We start from the raw sequence: 19,983 nt of genomic DNA, 5'->3' as shown, positions 1-19,983 counted from the left end.
GACCAGACGTCCCGCTTTTGGCAGGACAGTCCCAATTTTTTTTTTTTAAATCAGTCTCTTTTTAAAAAATATATTTTATTGATTTTAAAATATATATATTTTATTGAATTAGGAAGGGAGAGGGATAGAGAGCTAGAAACATCGATGAGAGAGAAACATCGACCAGCTGCCTCCTGCACACTCCCTACTGGGGATGTGCCTGCAAGCAAGGTACATGCCCTTGACCGGAATCGAACCTGGGACCTTCTAGTCCACAGACCAACACGCTCTCTATTCACTGAGCCAAATCGGTTTCGGCTGACAGTCTCAATTTTTTTCAAAAATCGGGACTTTTTTAAAATGCCGCGGGACACATGGTTGAAAACCGGGACTGTCCTGCTAAAAGCGGGACATCTGGTCACCTTAAGCATGACCTGCTGCATCGTCCGAGACAGTGAAGCCAGGACGGAGCCTTGCCCGTCACAGGAGGCGGGGAAACAGAGGTGGGGGCAGCCCCCCCTGAGGCTGTGCAGGGGGACAGCGTGTGACTGCTCCTGGGGTGCAGGGGTGCCGCGAGAACAGGATGGACTCGGGGTGCAGTGCATGGGTCTGCGTGTGTCTGTGGCCTGGCCTGTGCGTCTCCCAGCGTGCCCTTAGCTCACTGCTGCCAGCTGCTGCCTGAGGGCCGGGGCTGGGCCATTTCCACCTTGTGTTATATGTGTTCTCCTCTGGGTTACGTCTTTAACATTCTTTTCTCTGTGTCGTGAGGGAGTGGTGGAAAAACAAAACGAAGGTCACTCTGATTTTTTTTTAATATATTTTATTGATTTTGTACAGAGAGGAAGGGAGAAAGATAGAGAGTTAGAAACATCGATGAGAGAGAGTCATCAATCAGCTGCCTCCTGCACACCCCCTACTGGGGATGTGCCCTCAACCAAGATACATGCCCCTGATGGGAATCGAACCCGGGACCCTTCAGTCCCCAAGCCGACGCTCTATCCATTGAGCCAAACCGGTCTTGGCTGATTTTTTTTTTTTTTAATATGTTTTTATTGGTTTCAGAGAGGAAGGGAAAGGGAGATTGAAACATCAGTGATGAGAGAGAATCATTGATCAGCTGCCTCCTGCACAACCCACACTGGGGACGGAGCCCACCACCGGGGCCTGTGCCCTGACCGGGAATCGAACCATGACCTCCTGGTTCACGCTCAACCGCTGAGCCCCGCCGGCCGGGCCATTTTGATTTTTAAAAGAAGAAATGCATGGTGAGGGGGAGGAAGGAGACATCCCTGCCCTCCTCCTGCAGGGGGAATGGAGGCTCAGGGTGCAGCCTGCCGTCCCTGCCCCCTGCGGACACCCCCCCTCCCCCACAGCATGGCCTGCGTGTGTGTGCTCGAACCCTGGGCCTGTGTGTGCCCTCCCCAGCCCCGCTTGTGTGTGTGTTGCAGACGCGGACAGCCAGGGCAGCCCCACGCGGCAGAGCCTCAGCCTGTCGGAGGGCGAGGAGCAGGCGGACCGGCTGCAGCAGGTGGAGCTGGTCAGGACCACGCCCATGTCCCACTGGAAGGCGGGCGCCGTGCAGGCCTGGCTGGAGGTGGTCATGGCCATGCCCATGTACGTCAAGGCCTGCGCTGAGAACGTGAAGAGCGGGAAGGTAGGGCACCCCGGGACCCCAGTGAGAATCCCCGGGTCCTGCCCCTGAGCTTTACCAACCCTAAGCCGGCCTGCCCTGCCCCCACCCCCACCCCGACTCCCACCCCCACCCCCACCCCCACCCCCGCCCTGACTCCCACCACCACCCCGACTCCCACCCCCACCCCAACTCCCACCCCCACCCCCACCCCGACTCCCACCCCCACCCCCACCCCAACTCCTACCCCCACACCCACCCGACTCCCACCCCCACCCCAACTCCCACCCCCACCCCCACCCCCACCCCCGCCCTGACTCCCACCACCACCCCCGCCCTGACTCCTACCACCACCCCCGCCCTGACTCCCACCACCACCCCGACTCCCACCCCCACCCCCACCCCGACTCCCACCCCCACCCCCACCCCAACTCCCACCCCCACCCCAACTCCCACCCCCACCCCCACCCCGACTCCCACCCCCACCCCAACTCCTACCCCCACACCCACCCCGACTCCCACCCCCACCCCAACTCCCACCCCCACCCCCACCCCGACTCCCACCCTCCAGGTGAGGAGGAGCTGTAGCCCAGGAGCTGGCTGACCTGGTTCAGGGGTGCTCCAGGCGGGCTGTGGGGGTGCTCTGCCCTGACGGCAGGGAAGGTGGGCAGGAGATGGGGGAGAGGGAGCTCCAGCCAGCAGACCCCTCTGGGGCTCAGCCCCGGCCAGCACGGGTTCTGGGAGGCCTTAGGGGCCCCCAAGCCCCCCCGGGCGCTCAGTGCCCACCTTCTGGGGCGCAGGTGCTGCTAAGCCTGAGCGACGAGGACCTGGAGCTGGGCCTGGGCGTGTGCAGCTCCCTGCACCGGCGCAAGCTGCGCCTGGCCATCGAGGACTACCGCGACGCCGAGGCCGGCCGGAGGTGAGCCGCCCCCGCCCGGGCTGGCCGGGGGGGGCGGGGGGGGGAGTGCCCCTGGGACCTCCGGTCACACCGGTGGGCTGAAGGGCGTGGTAGGCCGGGCTAGGGGTGCAGTCTGGTCCACACATCTCAGGGCAGGAGGCCCAGGCACCCCCCCCCCCCCCATGGAAAGATGGAGACCAGGGAGTAAGTGAGGCCCCAAATGCCATCTTCCCTTCGGGGCAGGGGCTGGGGAAACCTCACACACCCCCAGAACTCTCTGTCTCTGAGGGTGGGCCTGGGAGTGGCCACAGTGTCTGCGCCCAGCCCCGGCTCCTGGGGTTCGGGGCACTGAGGGCTCGGAGGGGGTGGAGGGGGCGGAGGGGGCGGAGGGCTGGTAGGGGGCGGGGGGCTGGGAAGGGGCGGGGGGCTGGGAGGGGGCGGGGGGCTCAGAGGGCAGGCCAGGCGGGGAGAGGCAGGGTGGGACGGGAGGAAGTGGCTGCTGCAGCCTGCGGGAGGCGCTCTGTGTAGGATGCACCAGGGAGTGGCGAGATCCCTCCCACCCGTGTGTCCTTTCCACAGCGCCCCCCCTGCTCTTGGCACCCTGACCCCCACCCATAACATCACCCACCTGGCCTGCTCCTGCTGCCTCTCACTCACCTTTGTGAGCAGGCTATGCTCGGGGGAGGGAGCCTTATTTACCAAGCAGATCCGGGGGAAAGGAAAGGACCCACAGTCACACACACACCCATACACACTCACACACACTCATACACACACACACACTTTCTCATACACACACATACAGATAACACCTAAATACACACTCACACTCACTCTCACATACACATAGATGCACACCTAAATACACACACATTCACGCACACACACATATACACACACACACACCCTCATACACACACATAGATACATACACACACCCAGACACACACACACATTCTCACACACACATGCACATACTTAGATACACACACACTCTCATGCACACACTCATGCACACACATAGATACACACACACTCCAGTGCCCGCGTGCAGAGGGAGCAGGGAGCAGGCTGGAGAACAGACACTTGTTTTGCATAATTACCTCCTTCGCTGGCTCCCGTCCTCTCTGTGCCGTCAATTAATCCAGCCGGCAGTGCATGCCATGCCGTTATTTGCAGAAGCAGCTTGTGGGTTAGAAAAGGCGGAGCTGGAAGCAGGAACCCGAACCCGGTGCCTGGAGAGCACCCGGGAGGGGCGTGGGGAGGGGGGGGCGGCAGGCGGCACTGGAGGTGGCGGGAAATAACGATCAGAAACTCAGGCCCCACCTGAGAGCCAGCCAAGCCCACAGGAGCGGCCTGTTCCTGAGCTGGGACTCGCCAGGCTGGAGGCCAGGGGTAGAGGAGCGGCACCCGCTGCGATTCCTCCGAGGTCCCACAGCACCCACACTCACCGCCCATCCACCCAGGGCCTTCCTTGGAGTCCCCATCCCAGTCACCCAAGCTGGGACTCGCTCCCTCCCCAATCCTCCTCCCAATTCAGCCAGTAAAAGCTGCGTTGAGCAGGGTGGGGCTGCCTGCTTCACCTCTCAAAACTGTGGGGTCAGATTCTATGGGGGGGGGGGGGGATTCGGGTCAACACCCGGCTTTTGGAAATGACAAGAGCTGTGGGAGGACTCTGGTCCTCCCAGGGCCCCTTCGCTCCCCGGGAAAACCAGCCTGCCCTTCCTCCCCCCGTGACCTTGCTCTCTCTCTGGGACTGTTTCTCCACCTGTGAAGTGCTGGGGTCAATTAGGACCCGGTTCTTTAATGTTGGGGGATCATAGCCCCGTGGAGAGTCAAATAAAAAACTTAAATGTTTGACATTGAAATTGGGTCTCAAAAGAACTATTGGCCCAGAACAGACTGATTCATTCGCCTCTCAGCATAACCATTACGGCTTGTCTCAGTTTCGATTCTTACGAGGGTATTTCTTGGATCACATGATCTCACACATCTAGAGGAAATAACGAACAACCTAAACTGATGAACACACACAGACCCAGAGAAAGAGAAGCAGCGATCAGACTCTCAAACCTCAGAGGGAAAGTAGGGGAGGGGGGGGGTAAGGGGGAGAGATCAACCAAAGGACTTGTGTGCATGCCTATGGGCCTAGCCAGTGGCCATGGACAACAGGGGGGTGGGGGCATATGTGGGGAGGGGTTTGGGATGGGAATTGGAAGATGTGGACAATTATGTGATACCATACTCAATAAAAATTAAAAAAAAACAACCTTAAGACACTTTCACCAGAAGAAATACACAGACCTTCCCCAATCGGCACTCAGGGACCCTCTGACCCACCCCTGGGACTAGAGGCTGAGAACCAGCGAGGTCGTCATACAGAGCGCATCCTGTGTGACCTCGGGCGAGACATTGCCCTCTCTGGGCCTTCTCTCTACAGGACTTTGTGAAGCCATCGCCCGCCATTGTGTGGGCACAGTTTTATTTAGCACCCATGCATAAGATGACCAGAGGCCCTGCTTTTGGCGGGACAGTCCCAATTTTGAACAATTTGTGCCGCGGGACAAATTGTTCAAAATCGGGACTGTCCCGCCCAAAGTGTGACGTCTGGTCACCTTACCCATGTAGGATAGGTCCTCTCACCCCCGTTTTAAAGAAGGGGAAGGAGCTAAAACCGGTTTGGCTCAGTGGATAGAGCATCGGCCTGCGGACTGAAAGGTCCCAGGTTCGATTCCAGTTAAGGGCATGTGCGTTGGTTGCGGGCACATCCCCGGTGGAGGGTGTGCAGGAGGCAGCTGTTTCTCTCTCATCGATGTTTCTTGCTCTCTATCCTTCTCCCTTCCTCTCTGTTAAAAATCATTAAAAAATATATATATATATATATATATATATATTTTTTTTTTTTTTAATTTTTTTAAATAAAATAAAGAAGGGGAAGGTGAGGCCCAGGAGCACAGAGTCACAGAACACCTAACACTGAAGTCAGTTCCCTCTCCGGTCTCCCACGAAGTGTTAGCAGCCACGGCTCCTCCTCCTCCTATTGTTTATGGAACACGCAGTGGGTCCCAGCTGCTCATCCCTTCTCTCACCCCCGAGTCCTCACAACCCCAGACACTAACACGGCCAGCCCCGTTTTACAGATGAGGAAACTGAGGCACAGAGGCGCACGGTCTGGAGCCAGTGTGGCCTCCTGTTCTCCGTGTCAAATAATGACCCAGATGATAACTAAGTCTGTACCCAAACTCGAATGTCCGGGTCTAATCCAGCCCCGTGTAAGGAGGGGGCAGTGTCACATTGGACAAAAAGTCTCCCATTATTTTTGTAAATGTATTTTTTTTTTATTGATTTCAGAGAGAAAGGGAGAAGGAGAGAGGAGAGAGAAACAACAATGAAGAGAGAGAACCATAGATGGGCTGCCTCCTGCACGCCCCCTGCTGGGGATCAAGCTGGCAACCCGGGCACGTGCCCTTGACCAGGAATTCAAGGTTACCACCTGTCTGAGCCACACCGGCCGGTGGTCTTCAATTACTTTTAAGGTCAAGAGGCTTTATTCAGCGTGGGCGCTTACAGTGGCTCAGGCAACGGCTGAGAAAGTGGTGCCACGCTGGGCGCCTGGGGACGAGTTTAATGAAGAGAGCAGGTGTCTCAGGGGTGAGGGGACGGGGGGGGGGGGGGGGGGGAGGGGAGGGGCTCGCACACACGTGGCTGCTGCTGGTTAGAAATGGCCTCGCTGAAGGAGGTGAGCAGGTGCCCCTCCCGCCCGCCTCCCACCGCCCTGGCACCGCTGTCTTGCTGCGCTCACCCTCCCTCCCCCAGGAGAGGAGGGGGGAGGGGAGCCCAGACAGCAAAATGGAGCGGAAGATCCAGAGATTTCCCATATCCCCCGTCCCCGCCCTCATGCCCAGCCTCCCCTATTACCACATCCCCCACTAGACAGAACATTAGTTACCATGGGACCCGCTTAGGCACATCACCATAATCATCATCCCAAGTCCACAGGTGACATGGGGGTTCGTTCTGTGGTTTCGACAAACGTGTGATGACGTATGTCCGTCGTTACCGTGTCAGACCAGTGGTTTCACTGCCTTGAAAAATCCTCTGTGCTCTGCCTGCTCCTCCCTCCCCTCACCCCCAACCCTTGGCAGCCCCTGACCTTTGCACTGTCTCCCTAGTTTCGCCTTTTCCAGAAGGTCACGTATTTGGATTCATATACTCTGCACACTTGGTCATATGAGCAGAGGATGACCTGATCTAATTGATGGGGAGGGTGCACTCGAAGGGACGATGGGGTGGGGAGGAGGGGCAGTCAGGAGGCAGATGCAGAAATCCACATCAGGGAGGTCGGGCCTTGACCCTAGGGAAAAAGAGGAAGGGACAGACACACTGACACCACTGGCTGGTGGATGGACAGGGTCGGGGATGCTGGCCTTATTCCTTTTGAGAGGCTGCCACCGTGTGGCGAGCAAGGGAGTGACAGCCGACTAGACTACCCTTGCTTCCGTTTGTTTATGCATCTGAGAGGTAGTCCTGGTACACCTACTATGTGCGTGGCCCTGGGGCAGGTTCTGTGTGGGATACAAAGAAATCTGAGGGGTGGCAGTGAGGAGAGAATGCTATAATAGACAAAATTAAAAATAGGTTTTAATTCTGATTCCAAGACGTGCTGCTATGTGACTGGCTACAGTCCAAGGAGAGACGGGCTAGGCAGAGGCTTTGTGGGTCTCAGGGGTCCTGTCGGGGCCCTGGGTGGCGGGGCAGTGCGGGAGCCCCCACAGTGCTGTTCCTGCTACACCTGTCCCTGTGGGCCATCACTGTCCCTGTGTCTGAACGTGGTCTTTTCTCTTTTCCTATCCCCTCCCTCTCTCTGTTGGTCTCTTTTTACCCTTTGGGGTGCTCTCTCTCCCCCCTCTCTCATTCCCTCTTCCCTCTCTTCCCTTCATCCCCCTCTCATATCATCTCCGCTCTTCCTGTCTCTCCATTCCTTCCCTGTTCCTGTCAGTCTCCGTGACTGTCTGCCCCCCTATTGTTTCCACTCTCGCTCTTCCTCTCTGCTCACCTCTGCTCCTTCTCCCTTTCCCACCGCCCCTCTCCCTGGCTTTGTCTCTCCCCACCAGCCTGTCCAAAGCCGCCGACCTGGACCATCACTGGGTGGCCAAGGCCTGGCTGAACGACATCGGCCTGGCCCAGTACTCCCAGGCCTTCCAAAACCACCTGGTCGATGGGCGGATGCTGAACTCCCTGATGAAGCGGGACCTGGAGAAGCACCTGAATGTGTCCAAGAAGTTCCACCAGGTCAGCATCCTGCTGGGCATTGAGCTGCTGTACCAAGTGAACTTCAGCAGGGAGGTGAGAACCAGGCTGTGGGTGCAGGCACCTCCCATAGCCTTCCTGCCCCCTCTGGCATTCACTGTTTTTCCATCCAGCCATCTTCCCATCCATCTATCTATCCATCCATCTATCCATCCATCTATCCATCCATCCATCTATCCATCCATTCGTCCATCCATCCATCCATCCATCCATCCATCCATCCATCCATCTATTCATCCACCCACCCATTCGTCCATCTATCCATCTATCCATCCATCTATCCATCCATCCATCTATCCATCCATTCATCCATGCATCCATCCATCTATCCACCCATTCGTCCATCCATCCATCCATCCATCCATTCATCCATCCATCTATTCATCCACCCACCCATTCATCTATCCATCTATCCATCCATCTATCCTTCTATTCATCCATACATCCATACATGCATACATACATCTATCCATACATACATGCATACATCTATTCATCCATCCATTCGTCCGTCTGTTAGTCCGTCCGTCCATCCATCCATCCATCTATCATCCGTCCATCTATCCATCCATCCATCCATCCATCCATCCATTTATTCATCCATCCACCCATCCGTCCATCTATCTGTCCATCCATCCATCCATCCATACATCTATTCATCCATACATCCATCCATACATACATACATACATACATACATCTATCCATACATACATGCATACATCTATTCATCCATCCATTCGTCCATCTGTTAGTCAGTCTGTCCATCCATCCATCCATCCATCCATTCATCCATCTACCATCTATCCATCCATGCATTCATCTCTTCTTCACCATCCCTCCTCCCAACAACTCCTATGGTGCAGGGCAGGCCTGTGCTCAGTTCAAGGGAAATGGCGAACCCTCACCTCCCAGGAGCTCATCACTTGTCCTCTCACACAGGCCACTGAGGGCCCGGTGAGCACTGAGGGCCCTTACTCTTCATGTGACCTCAGCCCGCTCCCTTGTCCCCCAAACTGACCCGTTGTCTCCCTCCCCCAGGCCCTCCAGGAGCGCCGGGCCCGCTGCGAGACACAGAACACAGACCCCGTGGTCTGGACCAACCAGCGGGTGCTCAAGTGGGTGCGCGACATTGACTTGAAGGTGAGGGTGACGGCGGGAGTGGGGTGACTCAGGCAGACGCAGATGCCACGCACGTTGTGTGCCGACCAGCACTTTGTGTGAGCTGGGGCATCTTACGCAGACTGGCAAGAACAAGCTGCCTCTGTCACTCAAGAGGAGGGCACTACCAGCCCCGCACCCACAATGGGACCGCAGTGCCTTTGCTCTCCTCACAGGACCCCAGACGGAGGAGCGGGTGCGGGGTGGACTCCAGGCCCATTGTCTCACTTGAGTGCGTGTGGGCTGCCTGCCACGATCAGGGAGGGTCAGTGACAGAATGGCCTCAGCCACTGCCCCGATGGCCCTAAAGAGGGAGGGTGGGTTTCGCCTCAGTGTGAAATGGCCGGTGCCCAAGGGGCCAAGGCACCTGGGGCTAGGACCCCCTGGGGCCAGTAGGGCACCCCTCTCCGCAGCAGAGCGGCCCTCGGGCTCAGCAGCCTCGTGCCTTGCCCCCAGGAGTATGCCGACAACCTGACCAACAGCGGGGTCCATGGCGCCGTGCTGGTGCTGGAGCCCACGTTTAACGCCGAGGCCATGGCCACCGCCCTGGGCATCCCCAGCGGGAAGCACATCCTCCGGAGACACCTGGCGGAGGAGATGAGTGCCGTCTTCCCCCCGACCACGTGAGTGCGGGCAGCGTCCTCCCCCCTCCCCAACCTGGGGTGCAGGGGGGAAGGAGCCCCGACTCCCCATCTGGCCCTCACTCACCCACCGGGTCCCACCTGCCCCTGCAACCAGGCGGCTGGTCTCCTGTCACAGGGCTGGAACTGGGGGTTCGGGGAGTGAAGTGCTTTGGCCAAACACCATAGACTAGAAGGAGATGGAATAAGGGTGTGGGTAAACCCCCATGCCATCCGTCCATCCATCCATTCATCCATCCGTCCATCCATCCATTCGGACCGGGGAGAAGGACGGAGCGTGGAAGCAGAGGCCTGGGAGGGGGTCTCAGCTGGGGATGATTCACCCAGGCCTAAGGATCCACAGGGCCAGTCCAGGCAGCGATGCTGTGGGGCAAAGACTTGGGGAAAGGGCTGGGCGTCCGAATGGTGCTTATGGTCCAGGTGGACAGACCCCATCAGCCCCCCTACCCAGTCTCCACATCAGAAAAGTGGCCGAGGACCAACACCCGGACAGGCGGGCTAGTGCCTCCTAGTGGATGCTCCGCAGGTGCCTGCAGCAGGTCAGACCACTGAGCACCCCGAGGTCTGACAACGTGGCTGCAGATGCCCACTGGGCCGCATCGAGCCCCCAAGGAGCTCTGCCTGGTGCTGGTTTCTTCCCCGAATTGTTTGTATTTCCATCCGGGGGCAGCTCCGTAGGAGATGGTGGTGGCAGGGCCGGCAGGGCCTGTGTGTGCCCCGCAGAGCCAGCCACTCTCCCTCAGGGCTCACGGCTTGTAAAGGCCAGAGGTGCTCCGGGCTACATTGTGCGGATGAGGAAACGGGCCCAGCGAGGTCCTCGGTGGCACCGGGGCACAGCCAGGGGACTCGGCCCAGGCCTGTGCCCCTCCCTACCCCGGCTGGTCACGGTCAGATGTCATCATAGCAGTCCGTCACGTGTGCCAGCCATGCTGGGCCTCTGTGTGTGTCATCTCATTCAGCCCAGGAAGATCTTATGAGGGAAGTGCTGTGATGACCCCTTACAGAGCCCATGGCCTGGGGATGCAGTGGCTAAGGGCCAACCAGGCCGCGTGTGCGTGTGCGTGTCCGTGTGCGTGTGCGTGTGCGTGTGTGTGTATGTGTGTGTGTGTGTGTGTCTCCGGGAGGCCGGAGCTGACTGATGCCCCCTCACATGCGCACACGCACAAACACACACATGCACACGCACAAACACACACACACACATGCACACGCACACACACACACATGCACACGCACAAACACACACACATGCACACACACACTCACACGCACACGCACACACACACACATGCACACACGCACAAACACACACACATGCACACGCACACACACACGCACACGCACACGCACACACACACACATGCACACGCACACGCACACGCACACGCACACGCACACGCACTGGAATGATCTCTCCCCAGCTCCACGGGCATCCGGGAGGCGGAGCGGTTCGGAACGCCCCCCGGGCGGGCCCCCGGCACCCCCCGGGCGGGGAAGGAGGAGAACAACGGTGGCATCAGGCACAAGGCTGGCCGGGTAAGTGGCCTCCGATTCGCCGAGCCCTGCTGCCTGGGAAGGTCTTTGTTGTGGAGGCCAGCGTGGCCCTCCGGGCACAGGCGCAGGGAGGAGGGAGGCCCTGAATGTGTGATGCGGAAGACCCACGGCGGGTAGGGGAGCGGCCCCAAGCTCAGGCCTCAGCCGCCTCCTCAGAGCCCCCTGGGCAGCTGCTTCCCATGCAGCATCTGGCCCCCCTGGATTCCTGAAGCCCAGGGCCTCTGGGGACCCCTGACTCCAGGTTGGAGCTCCAGCGGCCCCGCCAGGCGCACCAGCAGAGCTTCCGATGTGAGAAGACGTGTGGGGTTTGGGGCTGACCACGCTCTCAGACCGCACAGTCCGAGGAGGTGCAGGTGGGGGCACACAGAGCAGCAGCCACGACCCCAAGTTCTCCCATTCGCTCAGCGATCCCTCGGGGCGTGCACAGCCTTCCCAGCGCCATCCTGACCGCGGGGGAGGGGAGAGGGGAGGTGCTCTCAGCCCAGAGCAGCATGCTCATGGAGGGTGACTCCCCCAAAGGGGGGAACACTGGCTTGGAAAACACCTCCCTCCGTTCTGTCACCCGCAGAGCATACCCACGGTGTAATTTCACGGTGGGGGTGTGATGAGGGGGAGTGTCTAAAAGGCTCCCTTTTGAGGGAGAAAATGAAAAAAGATAGGATTTACTGTTCCCATTTTGTGACTGAGAAAGCTGAGTCTCAGAGAGGGCACGGGACTTGTCCCAGGTCACACAGCAAGGAAGTGGCAGAGCAGGGATCTGAGCCCTGGTGTGAGACTCTCGACAACCCACACCTTTTCCAGCCCACACATTTCTCCTTGATGTGGGCATGAGGACAGACCTCAAGTGCACGCTCTGACGATCTCTCCTCCGTTAGGCCTTCCTCCCGCTGAGGAGGAAGATGGGAGCTTTGTGGCTCATCAGAAAGACCTTGTCTGTCCTCACCCTGGTAACCAACTGGCTCCTGATGTTAACTCACAAAATCCTCTCAGTCTCCCTGAGCAGTGGAGTGTTATTGCTAACTAGGGGCCCAGTGCACATGGGGCCCCAAACAATGGGGCCCCTCAGCCTGGCTGAAACTGACTTTCCGACATCCCCCGAGGTGTCCCAGGTTGCAAGGAGGCAAGGCCAAGGGACCCCACCCGTGCACGATTGGGGGAGGGGGAGGGATGCAGGAGGTTGGCCAGCCAGGAGGGACCACAGGAGGGCTCCAGGGCACGTCCAGCCCATCTCGCTCCGTCTCTATTGGCTGCACCTCAGCAGAAGCTAATCTATGGTCAGACCATCTGCCCCTGGTGGTCAATGCACCTCATGGCAAGCTGTTGAGTCGTCTTAGTACATCATTAGCATATTGCGCTTTGATTGGTTGAAAGGTCAACCGGACAACCGGACACTTAGCACATTAGGCTTTTATTATATAGGCTAGGAAAAGCACAGAGAGGTTAGGTAAGTTGCTCGAGGCCACACAGCAATTAGACTCGGAGACGCCACACGTCCCAGATCTGAAACTCCCATTCCTTCTCTTCCTGGTCCCGTGGCCTCGTGCCTCTCTCCGCAGCTGCCCCTGGGGAAGATAGGACGGGGCTTCGGCAGCAAAGACCCCGATTTCCATGACGACTACGGCTCTCTGCACAACGAGGACTGCGGGGACGAGGACCTGGAGGACCGGCCGGAGCAGTGCCGCCTGGAGGGCTACAACGGCCTGGAGGTCACCAACGTGTGAGGAGCCGCTGCTCAGCCAGACCGACCCCGGGAGCCGCCGGAGGGAGAGGAGCCGGACGCTGTCACCTGTACACAGTGCCAGCGACTGCGGAGGCCTTGGTCCCGGGGAAAACCCCCACAGACACTGCCATCCGGAGGCGAGACAGGGAACCAGGGGGCGCCTGCCATGGACGACCTGCCCGGGGAAGGGCGCTGGCCCCCAGGACCTGTCACCATGCCGGCCCCCCCGTCACCCAGGCTCCACCCAGAGTGACCGGCTGGCTGCCAAGCTGGAAAGGGGCCCCAACGCCCCATCCGGGGGGAGCAGGCAGGCTCCACGCAGACATGGAGCCCAGCAGGGACAGAGGTCAGGCAGGCAAAGCCCGAGGCTGACCAGTCAGCAGGGGGCCCTCCAGCCAGCGAGGTGGCCGGAGAGACGCCACACGGAGGGAGAGCACAGCCCCAGCCTCCTGCCCCTGTGACTGAGACCCTGGTTCCTGGGTTCTCTTTGGGGTCGCTGAGCCCCTCTCGGGAACAAGCAGAACAGGGAAGTCATTGCTCTGCCCCTAACGCCCAGCACGGGGTGGGCATGTGGAGGAGTACCTGCCCGTCCTCCAGCACCAGCTCCGGGGGTGGGGGCAGGTGGATGGTGCGTGCGGGGCGGGGCTTGGCAATGACGGTGCCAGGAAATGCAGACTTCCTGTCCAGGGGTGAAGGGAGGTGCCGGCAGGATCGGGGATGACTGAGGGAGGTCTGGGAGGACTGGACCAAATGTGGCCGCGGATCTGGGATTCTCTAAACCGGCAAACCTTCCCGGGGTGTCTGTCACGGGCGCCGGGGTGACATCATCGGGGTGACATCATCGGGGTGACATCATCGGGATGGCGGAGAGGACCCTGGCCTCTGCCTGGCTCGCCGCGGTGTGCCGTGTGGCTCCTCCCCGGCGGGCGGCCTCCCCTCTCTGTGCTCAGCACCTCCCTCCGCTGTGACTGCCTCCCTCCGGGCTGCCGCCAGGACTAACACTGCTAACGTCTGTAACACACTTCGCAGCGGCTCAGGAGGCAGGCGCGAGGCCGAGGTCAACACAGGACGGACGTGGGCCTGTCCCCTCTCAGTCCGTAATGTTGGAAGCAACGTGCAAAAGGAGCACAAGGAGCGTGGGATATTTCCTCCCCCGGGGGGTGGGCGGGCAGGGAGACGCCCCCTTTCATCCGAATGCGTGGCCTCCTCGGGACGCGTTTCTGATTCTGAGCCTGAGGCGTGACGCTCTGGGCCTGCCTGGCTTCGCTGAGGTCTCAAACCCCAGTGTCTCATTGACATTCAGCCACACGTGGGCCGAAGCCTCAGAGCCCGCAGAGCCCGCAGCCGGGGAAGGAGGATAAAAGGCCCAGCCATGCCGGTGCCCTGGTCACTCCTGAGCCAGCCTCAGCCTGGGTGACGGCCACCCCAGGACCTGCCTCCAGGGGGCAGCAGACCAGGAGGCCGGTCATTCCTGCAGGGTGAGTGGGAAGGGCAGGGTGAGCGAGGCAGACCTGCTTATTGAAACTAACGGGACTTGTCAGAAATGAACTCGCCTTGTCCCCTGCACATGCCCTTTGCAGACCAGGTGAGCAAGCAGTGGCTGGGGGGGTCACCAGCCGGGAGGGCGTCAGTCCGAAAGGCCTGGGGCCACGTGGGCCACTCCAAATCCACCTTCTGGTCTAAAGATGCCCTGACCACACATTCGCTCCTCCCCGATGCCCGTGTCCCTGGTGGCAGGGGAGCACTGGGAGCTGGCTTTTCCACATGAGAGCAGGATGACCGGTAAACAAACAAGCCCCATACAGAGTCCCTTCTGGTGGGCTTTGTCTGCTGGAAAACCCTCAATGTCAATCTGCTTTGGGGGGGCCAGGCGGACTTGGCAGGAAGACCTGGTGGCTAATTGACAAGGGCTGGTGGAGCGGCCACCTGCACACGCTGACCGGCACGTCCTGTCCGAACAGCCTGGGCTGGGGTCTTGGCCCTTGAAGGGTGACGTGGCATCGGGACATGGCTCTCTGAAAGGTGTCACCCGTGCCTGCGGGTGCTGGCCCCTTGGAGAGGGGCGGGTGGTGCCAGGGGCAGGAGCACCAGGGTAGGCAGAGGGGCCGGTGTTCCTGCCAGAGGCTGGGCCAGAGCCACCAGGAGGCACCTGGTTGGCACTCAGCTTTCTGACCCTGGCACCTCTGAGAGCCCCCTCTGTCCAGGGCTGAGCAGAGCCTTTCTCTGCCGTCAGCATCGCTGTCACCGGGCCCCAGGCTGCCGAGGGCAGCGAGAGGCCATATGAGACCCTGACACAGCCAGCGTGGAGGGGCCCCAGAATAATGCCCCCCAGTCCTGAGCTCGTGACCAGGGCTGGGGCTGGCAGCGTGGGGTGGCCTGGGCAAGAACAGGCCTGAGTGCTCCCCGCAGGGCCAGGCCCCTCCATGCTCCAGGGCCAGCTCACGTCCTGCCGCCCTCGCCATCCCTTCACCCACCATCACCTGTGTCTGGGGCATCACACCCTGGGCTGCTCTTCGAGGCCTCCACAGGCTCCGGGCCGTTGAGTGACACGAAAGACCCCGTGGGAAACAGAACCGTGGGAAACAGAACTGTGGAAACGGGCCTTCTTGCCGGTGGTTGGCTGTGGGAGAAGGATTTCCCGAGCCCTCCCCCACCTGCCGGGGGCTGCCGAGGCCTCAAGCCTGGAACACCTTTCCCAGAGAGAACATTAACACTGTAACAATAAACACTACTGCACAGCGCTTCCTGGACGAGGCGGCCTGTCTCCATGTCGGTTCTCATTTCATTTCCCCAACAGCCTCTTTGAGGAGGAGATTATGAACCCGTTGCATGGATGGAGAAACCGAGGCTGGAAAGGCTGAGGGGCCTGCCCAGCTCTAGAAAGCTAAGAGACCCCGGGGCAGAGGCTTGAACAGTCACCTGCCTCCTTTTCCCAGCTGGTCCCTCCCCCGGCCCCCACCCCCCACCCTCCAGCCTAGGACTTACCTTGCAGGTGCATCAGTCAGAGGTGGAGCTCAGCTGTGCTCTCTCCTGCTGGGAGAGCTTCCCGAGGGGAAGGGAAAGGGGAGGAGGAGATTCTAGGACAGGACTTGTGGGATGTCTATGCTAGCCAGCGACGAGGGACAGAAACCCGGCTCCGAAGCTGGTTTTCACATAGGACCCGCCTGCTCGTGCAGAGAGGAGGCGGGGCCGGTGGCAGAGAGAGGCATGGTATTGCCAGGATCTCCATCTCTATCCCGGCTTTGCTTTCCCCCCTATCGAGTTCACCCCCAGACAAGCCGGCCCCATCGGCTGGCAAACTGACCAACAGACACGCCGCCTCCAGCCTGGCAAGCCTGCCCGGGACGGGGCCTCTCCAGGCGGTTCTAGCCAAGTCTGAGGGCAGAGCCGTCGGCCGGGGCTGGGGCTGGGGTCCGCAGCAGGCCGCAGGGCCAGAGGGGACGCTGCCCTGGGGAGAGAACAGTGTCCTGTGGCTCTTTGGGGACAATGGAGGGCCTTTTAAAAGGTAGATATGCTTTTACTAACTTTAAAGAGAGACACACACACACACACACACACACACACACACACACACGTCGATATGGGAGAGAAACATCGATTGGTTGCCTCCTACACGCACCCAACAGGGGCTGGACCCTTCAACCTGAGCATGTGTCCTGACGGGGATCGAACCAGCGACCTTTTGGTGCCCGGGACCACACTCAACCATCAGAGTCACACCGGCCAGGGGCAAGGTGGGCCCTTTAACGTGGCCAGAGGGCGTTCCTCTCCAACACGCTTCCCTCCCCTCAGGAGGGGCAGGGCCTCGGACCCCCGGAGAGCAGCCCCGGATCCTCTGAGGGGTAAGGGGAGGTGAATGCACACACCCAGCAGCTCACGGACGCGCCGGGAACAGAGTGAGAACGCGGGGGCATCTGACCCAGAGGTCAGGCCTGGTAACAGCTGACATGGGCTGGGCACTGCCCCGTCCCGCTCAGGGCTCCTCAGCCTGGCACGCCTGGCACTCTGGGCAGGCCCTGCGGGGGGACAGAGATGCCCTGAGCATGGCAGGCCGTGCAGCAGCCGCCCTGACCTCAGAGACGCCGCACCCACCCGCTCCCTTCGTGACACCCTGAGCTCCTCCCGACGCCGAGAGGCCACGCCGTGCCCCGTGGAGGATCGCACAGCCCGTGTTCTCCCCGTTTAACCCCCCTGCTACTCTGTCAGGTAGGCATTGTTCTTCTCGGCGGACGAGTGGGGAAACTGAGGCACAGAGAGGTCGCCCGGATCCCCAGCATTCTGAGTGGGAGCCGGGGTCTTAGCATGCGCGGTGGGCCCTGTGCGGAATCTGGCCTAGGCTGGCGGCCACCCAGCTGTTTCCTGGGAACAGTTTCTGAAGCCATGTTCGCGGGGGGCGGCGACTTCTCCTCCCACCCCCTCACCTGGCAGGTGAGGGGGTGGGAGGTGTGGGGTGGGGTTAGCTGCTGTAAGTACTCGCTTCCCAGACCATGAGAGTCCCCGCCCCCGCTCTCCCCTCCACCCCCCGTCACCCCCTCAGCCAGGAGCTCCGGGGGCTGCCTTTCCCCTTTAAGCCTGCACTTGATGGAGCCACTGTCTGCTCCAAAGACTAAGGTAGAACCCTGCAGGAAGGCTCCAAGCCCTGCCCCAGGCCTCCCAGCAGATGCCTGGGGGAGCTGAGGTGATGGCACCCCCCTCCTCTCGCCAGGATGGTGGGGGACCAGCAGGGCTGACGATGGAGGGGGACCCGGGTGGATGTCTCAGCTCCTCCAGACACAGGCCGAGCAGCCTCCCCCTGGCTGGGCCTCCGGATCTCTGCCCAGCAGCCTTCCTGAGTCTGCTGGTCCGAGGGAGGGCTGATGCAGCAGGTGTGGAGTGGGGCTTGAGCATCCATATGCTTTAAGCCTCCTTGGGTGACAGCCAGGGCTTCCACCCCTGCCCTGGATAATCAGCTCCAGTGTAGACAGTTCTTGGTCCATTACCCCGGGGAAGTCCCACCGCTCTCCACTAGATGGCGAGATGTGTCCCTCTCAGCCAGAGTCCAGCCCAGCTCAGCTCAGCAAGAAGCAAACCAGCCCAGACCACCCAGACAGCCCTGCCCATGAGGTAGGGCTGCAAGGGGGCAGACTCTTATGATTCCTGCCCCCTCCCTGCGACCTGAAAAAGTGGTTCTTAAATGGGGGTGAAATGTCTGCTTCCTGCCAGAAGGCAAGAAACACATCTTCAGGGGGAGAAGCAACATTTGGAAGCTGGCCCTCCGAGATTCAGGATTCGCTCCCAGCCAGGAGGCCCGGCTCCTGAGCCCAGTATAGGGCTGGAGGGTGACAGGTCACCCAGGGAGGGGACCAGCTGGGGAACAGGAAGCATCCCACCCACCACGAGGCCACCCACCCACCAAGGGGACTTCCTCTGATGATGCAACTCCAACAGGAGGCTCCAGCTGTTTCCCTTCCCATGAGAGGTCCCAGGCAGGTGGCCTCCAGGAGCCTGATACCTACCCCTTGCTGGGAGGCAGCTGGGAAGCAGCAGGATACTCACTCGCAAGGGCCATTGTTCCCAGGGAGAGAGGGCTGTAAAAACCGGACCATGTGGGCAGCCCAGGGGAGTCAGACACACAATTGGGCACCTGGAGAATGGCCATAAACTTCACCCTGTCCAGCCACCTGCCTCCTCCTCATGTTCCTACCGAATAAACGAGTCTTCCTCCTGGCCTGGGGCAAGGAGGGCCTCTCCCTGTGGGTGCCAGGACGCCTCAGGGACAATCAGGCAGCCAGGTGTGGGGTGTGGAGGGCGGGAGGACCTGGGGCAAAGGAAGACAGACATGTGGAAGGACACTGGTGGGCCGACTAATTGCCCCCCAAAGATGTCCCGTCCTCATCCCCAGAACCTGTGACTATGTTGCCTGACACGGCAAAGGGGAATTAAGGTCGCTAATCAACTGATCTTAATTAAGAAGATTACCCCATTTTAGAATTGTCTGGGCGGAACAATCAAAGTAATCATAAGGGGCCTTAAAAGTAGACTGAGGCCCAGCCAGCCTGGCTCAGTGGTTGAGAGTTGGCCTATGAACCAGGAGGTCATGGTCCCATTCCTGGTCAGGGCACATGCCCAGGTTGTAGGCTCCATCCTCAGGGTGGGGCATGCAGGAGGCAGTCAATTGGTGATTCTCTATCATTGATGTATCTCTCTCTCCTTCTCCCTTCCTCTCTGAAAACAATAAAATATATATCCTATATAATAAAAGGCTAATATGCAAATCGGCCAAACGGCAGAATGACCACAGAGAACACTCAACGCAGGAGTTGCCCCCTGGTGGGCAGTGCCTCCTACAGGGGGAGCACTGCTCAGCCAAAAGCCGGGGTCATGGCTGGCGAGCACAGGGAGTGCACAGGATGTCACACTGTGACTTAGGCCTGCCCAGGCCTAAGCCATCAGTCGGACATCCCCCAAGGGCTCCTGGACTGTGAGAGGGCACATGCCAAGCTGAGGGACACCCTTCCCAAGTGCACGAATTTCATGCACTGGGCCTCTAGCATAAATATATATATATATATATATATAAAATAGTAGGCAGAACTATGGCGATGTCTGCCTGGTCCTTGTGGGGCCACATCCGGCAAAAATAAATAAATAAAATAGTAGATTGAGGCAGAAGAGGAGAGTGGCGAGAGCTCTGACTATGGGAGAAGGTCAGAGTAATGTTTTGTGAACAAAAAGACTCAACCATTATTCCTGTCTCTGAAGCTGGAGGAAGGGGCCACCAGCCATGGGGGATGCCAAGGCCTGTATTTTAAGGCTGAGTTTGAGTAACAGGCCAGTTTCCCGCGGTGGGGTTAGAGGAAAAGCCGAAATCCAACTACCCAACGTGATTCTGCCTGACTCCAAACCCGTGTTCTTCCTAATGTCCGTGACCTCAGAGGGGTGCCCCGTGTGACAGGCGAGTTCTAACATGGCTCCAACGCCCCACCCCCTGGGAGGAGGCCCGGGCGGCCCCGCCAACATGCCTCCCTCCAGGCTCTCTCCACCCATCCTCAGCCTGGCTCCTTTCCACCCTCAGTGCCTGAACTGCCAGAGGAGTGGCTGTGGCAGGCAG

General features: G+C 59.6%; 1 protein-coding gene across 2 annotated transcripts in view; it reads left to right on the top strand.

The window, feature by feature from the left end:
- Positions 1–15,636, top strand: part of KAZN (kazrin, periplakin interacting protein) — a 292,248-nt gene extending 276,612 nt beyond the window's left edge. For both annotated transcript variants that reach the window (XM_036445442.2, XM_045585187.1), the window contains exons 9-15: positions 1,428–1,633; positions 2,410–2,528; positions 7,622–7,853; positions 8,859–8,960; positions 9,435–9,601; positions 11,041–11,155; positions 12,730–15,636. In XM_036445442.2, the coding sequence (XP_036301335.1) occupies positions 1,428–1,633; positions 2,410–2,528; positions 7,622–7,853; positions 8,859–8,960; positions 9,435–9,601; positions 11,041–11,155; positions 12,730–12,894 (1,106 nt within the window). In that variant the 3' untranslated portion in view covers positions 12,895–15,636. The remainder of the gene's footprint in view (positions 1–1,427; positions 1,634–2,409; positions 2,529–7,621; positions 7,854–8,858; positions 8,961–9,434; positions 9,602–11,040; positions 11,156–12,729) is intronic.
- Positions 15,637–19,983: the final 4,347 nt, after the last annotated feature.

The sequence above is a fragment of the Pipistrellus kuhlii genome, unplaced genomic scaffold (assembly GCF_014108245.1).
Source record: "Pipistrellus kuhlii isolate mPipKuh1 unplaced genomic scaffold, mPipKuh1.p scaffold_m20_p_2, whole genome shotgun sequence".
Taxonomy (NCBI): domain Eukaryota; kingdom Metazoa; phylum Chordata; class Mammalia; order Chiroptera; family Vespertilionidae; genus Pipistrellus; species Pipistrellus kuhlii.
This window is presented reverse-complemented; position numbering and strand designations above follow the sequence as displayed.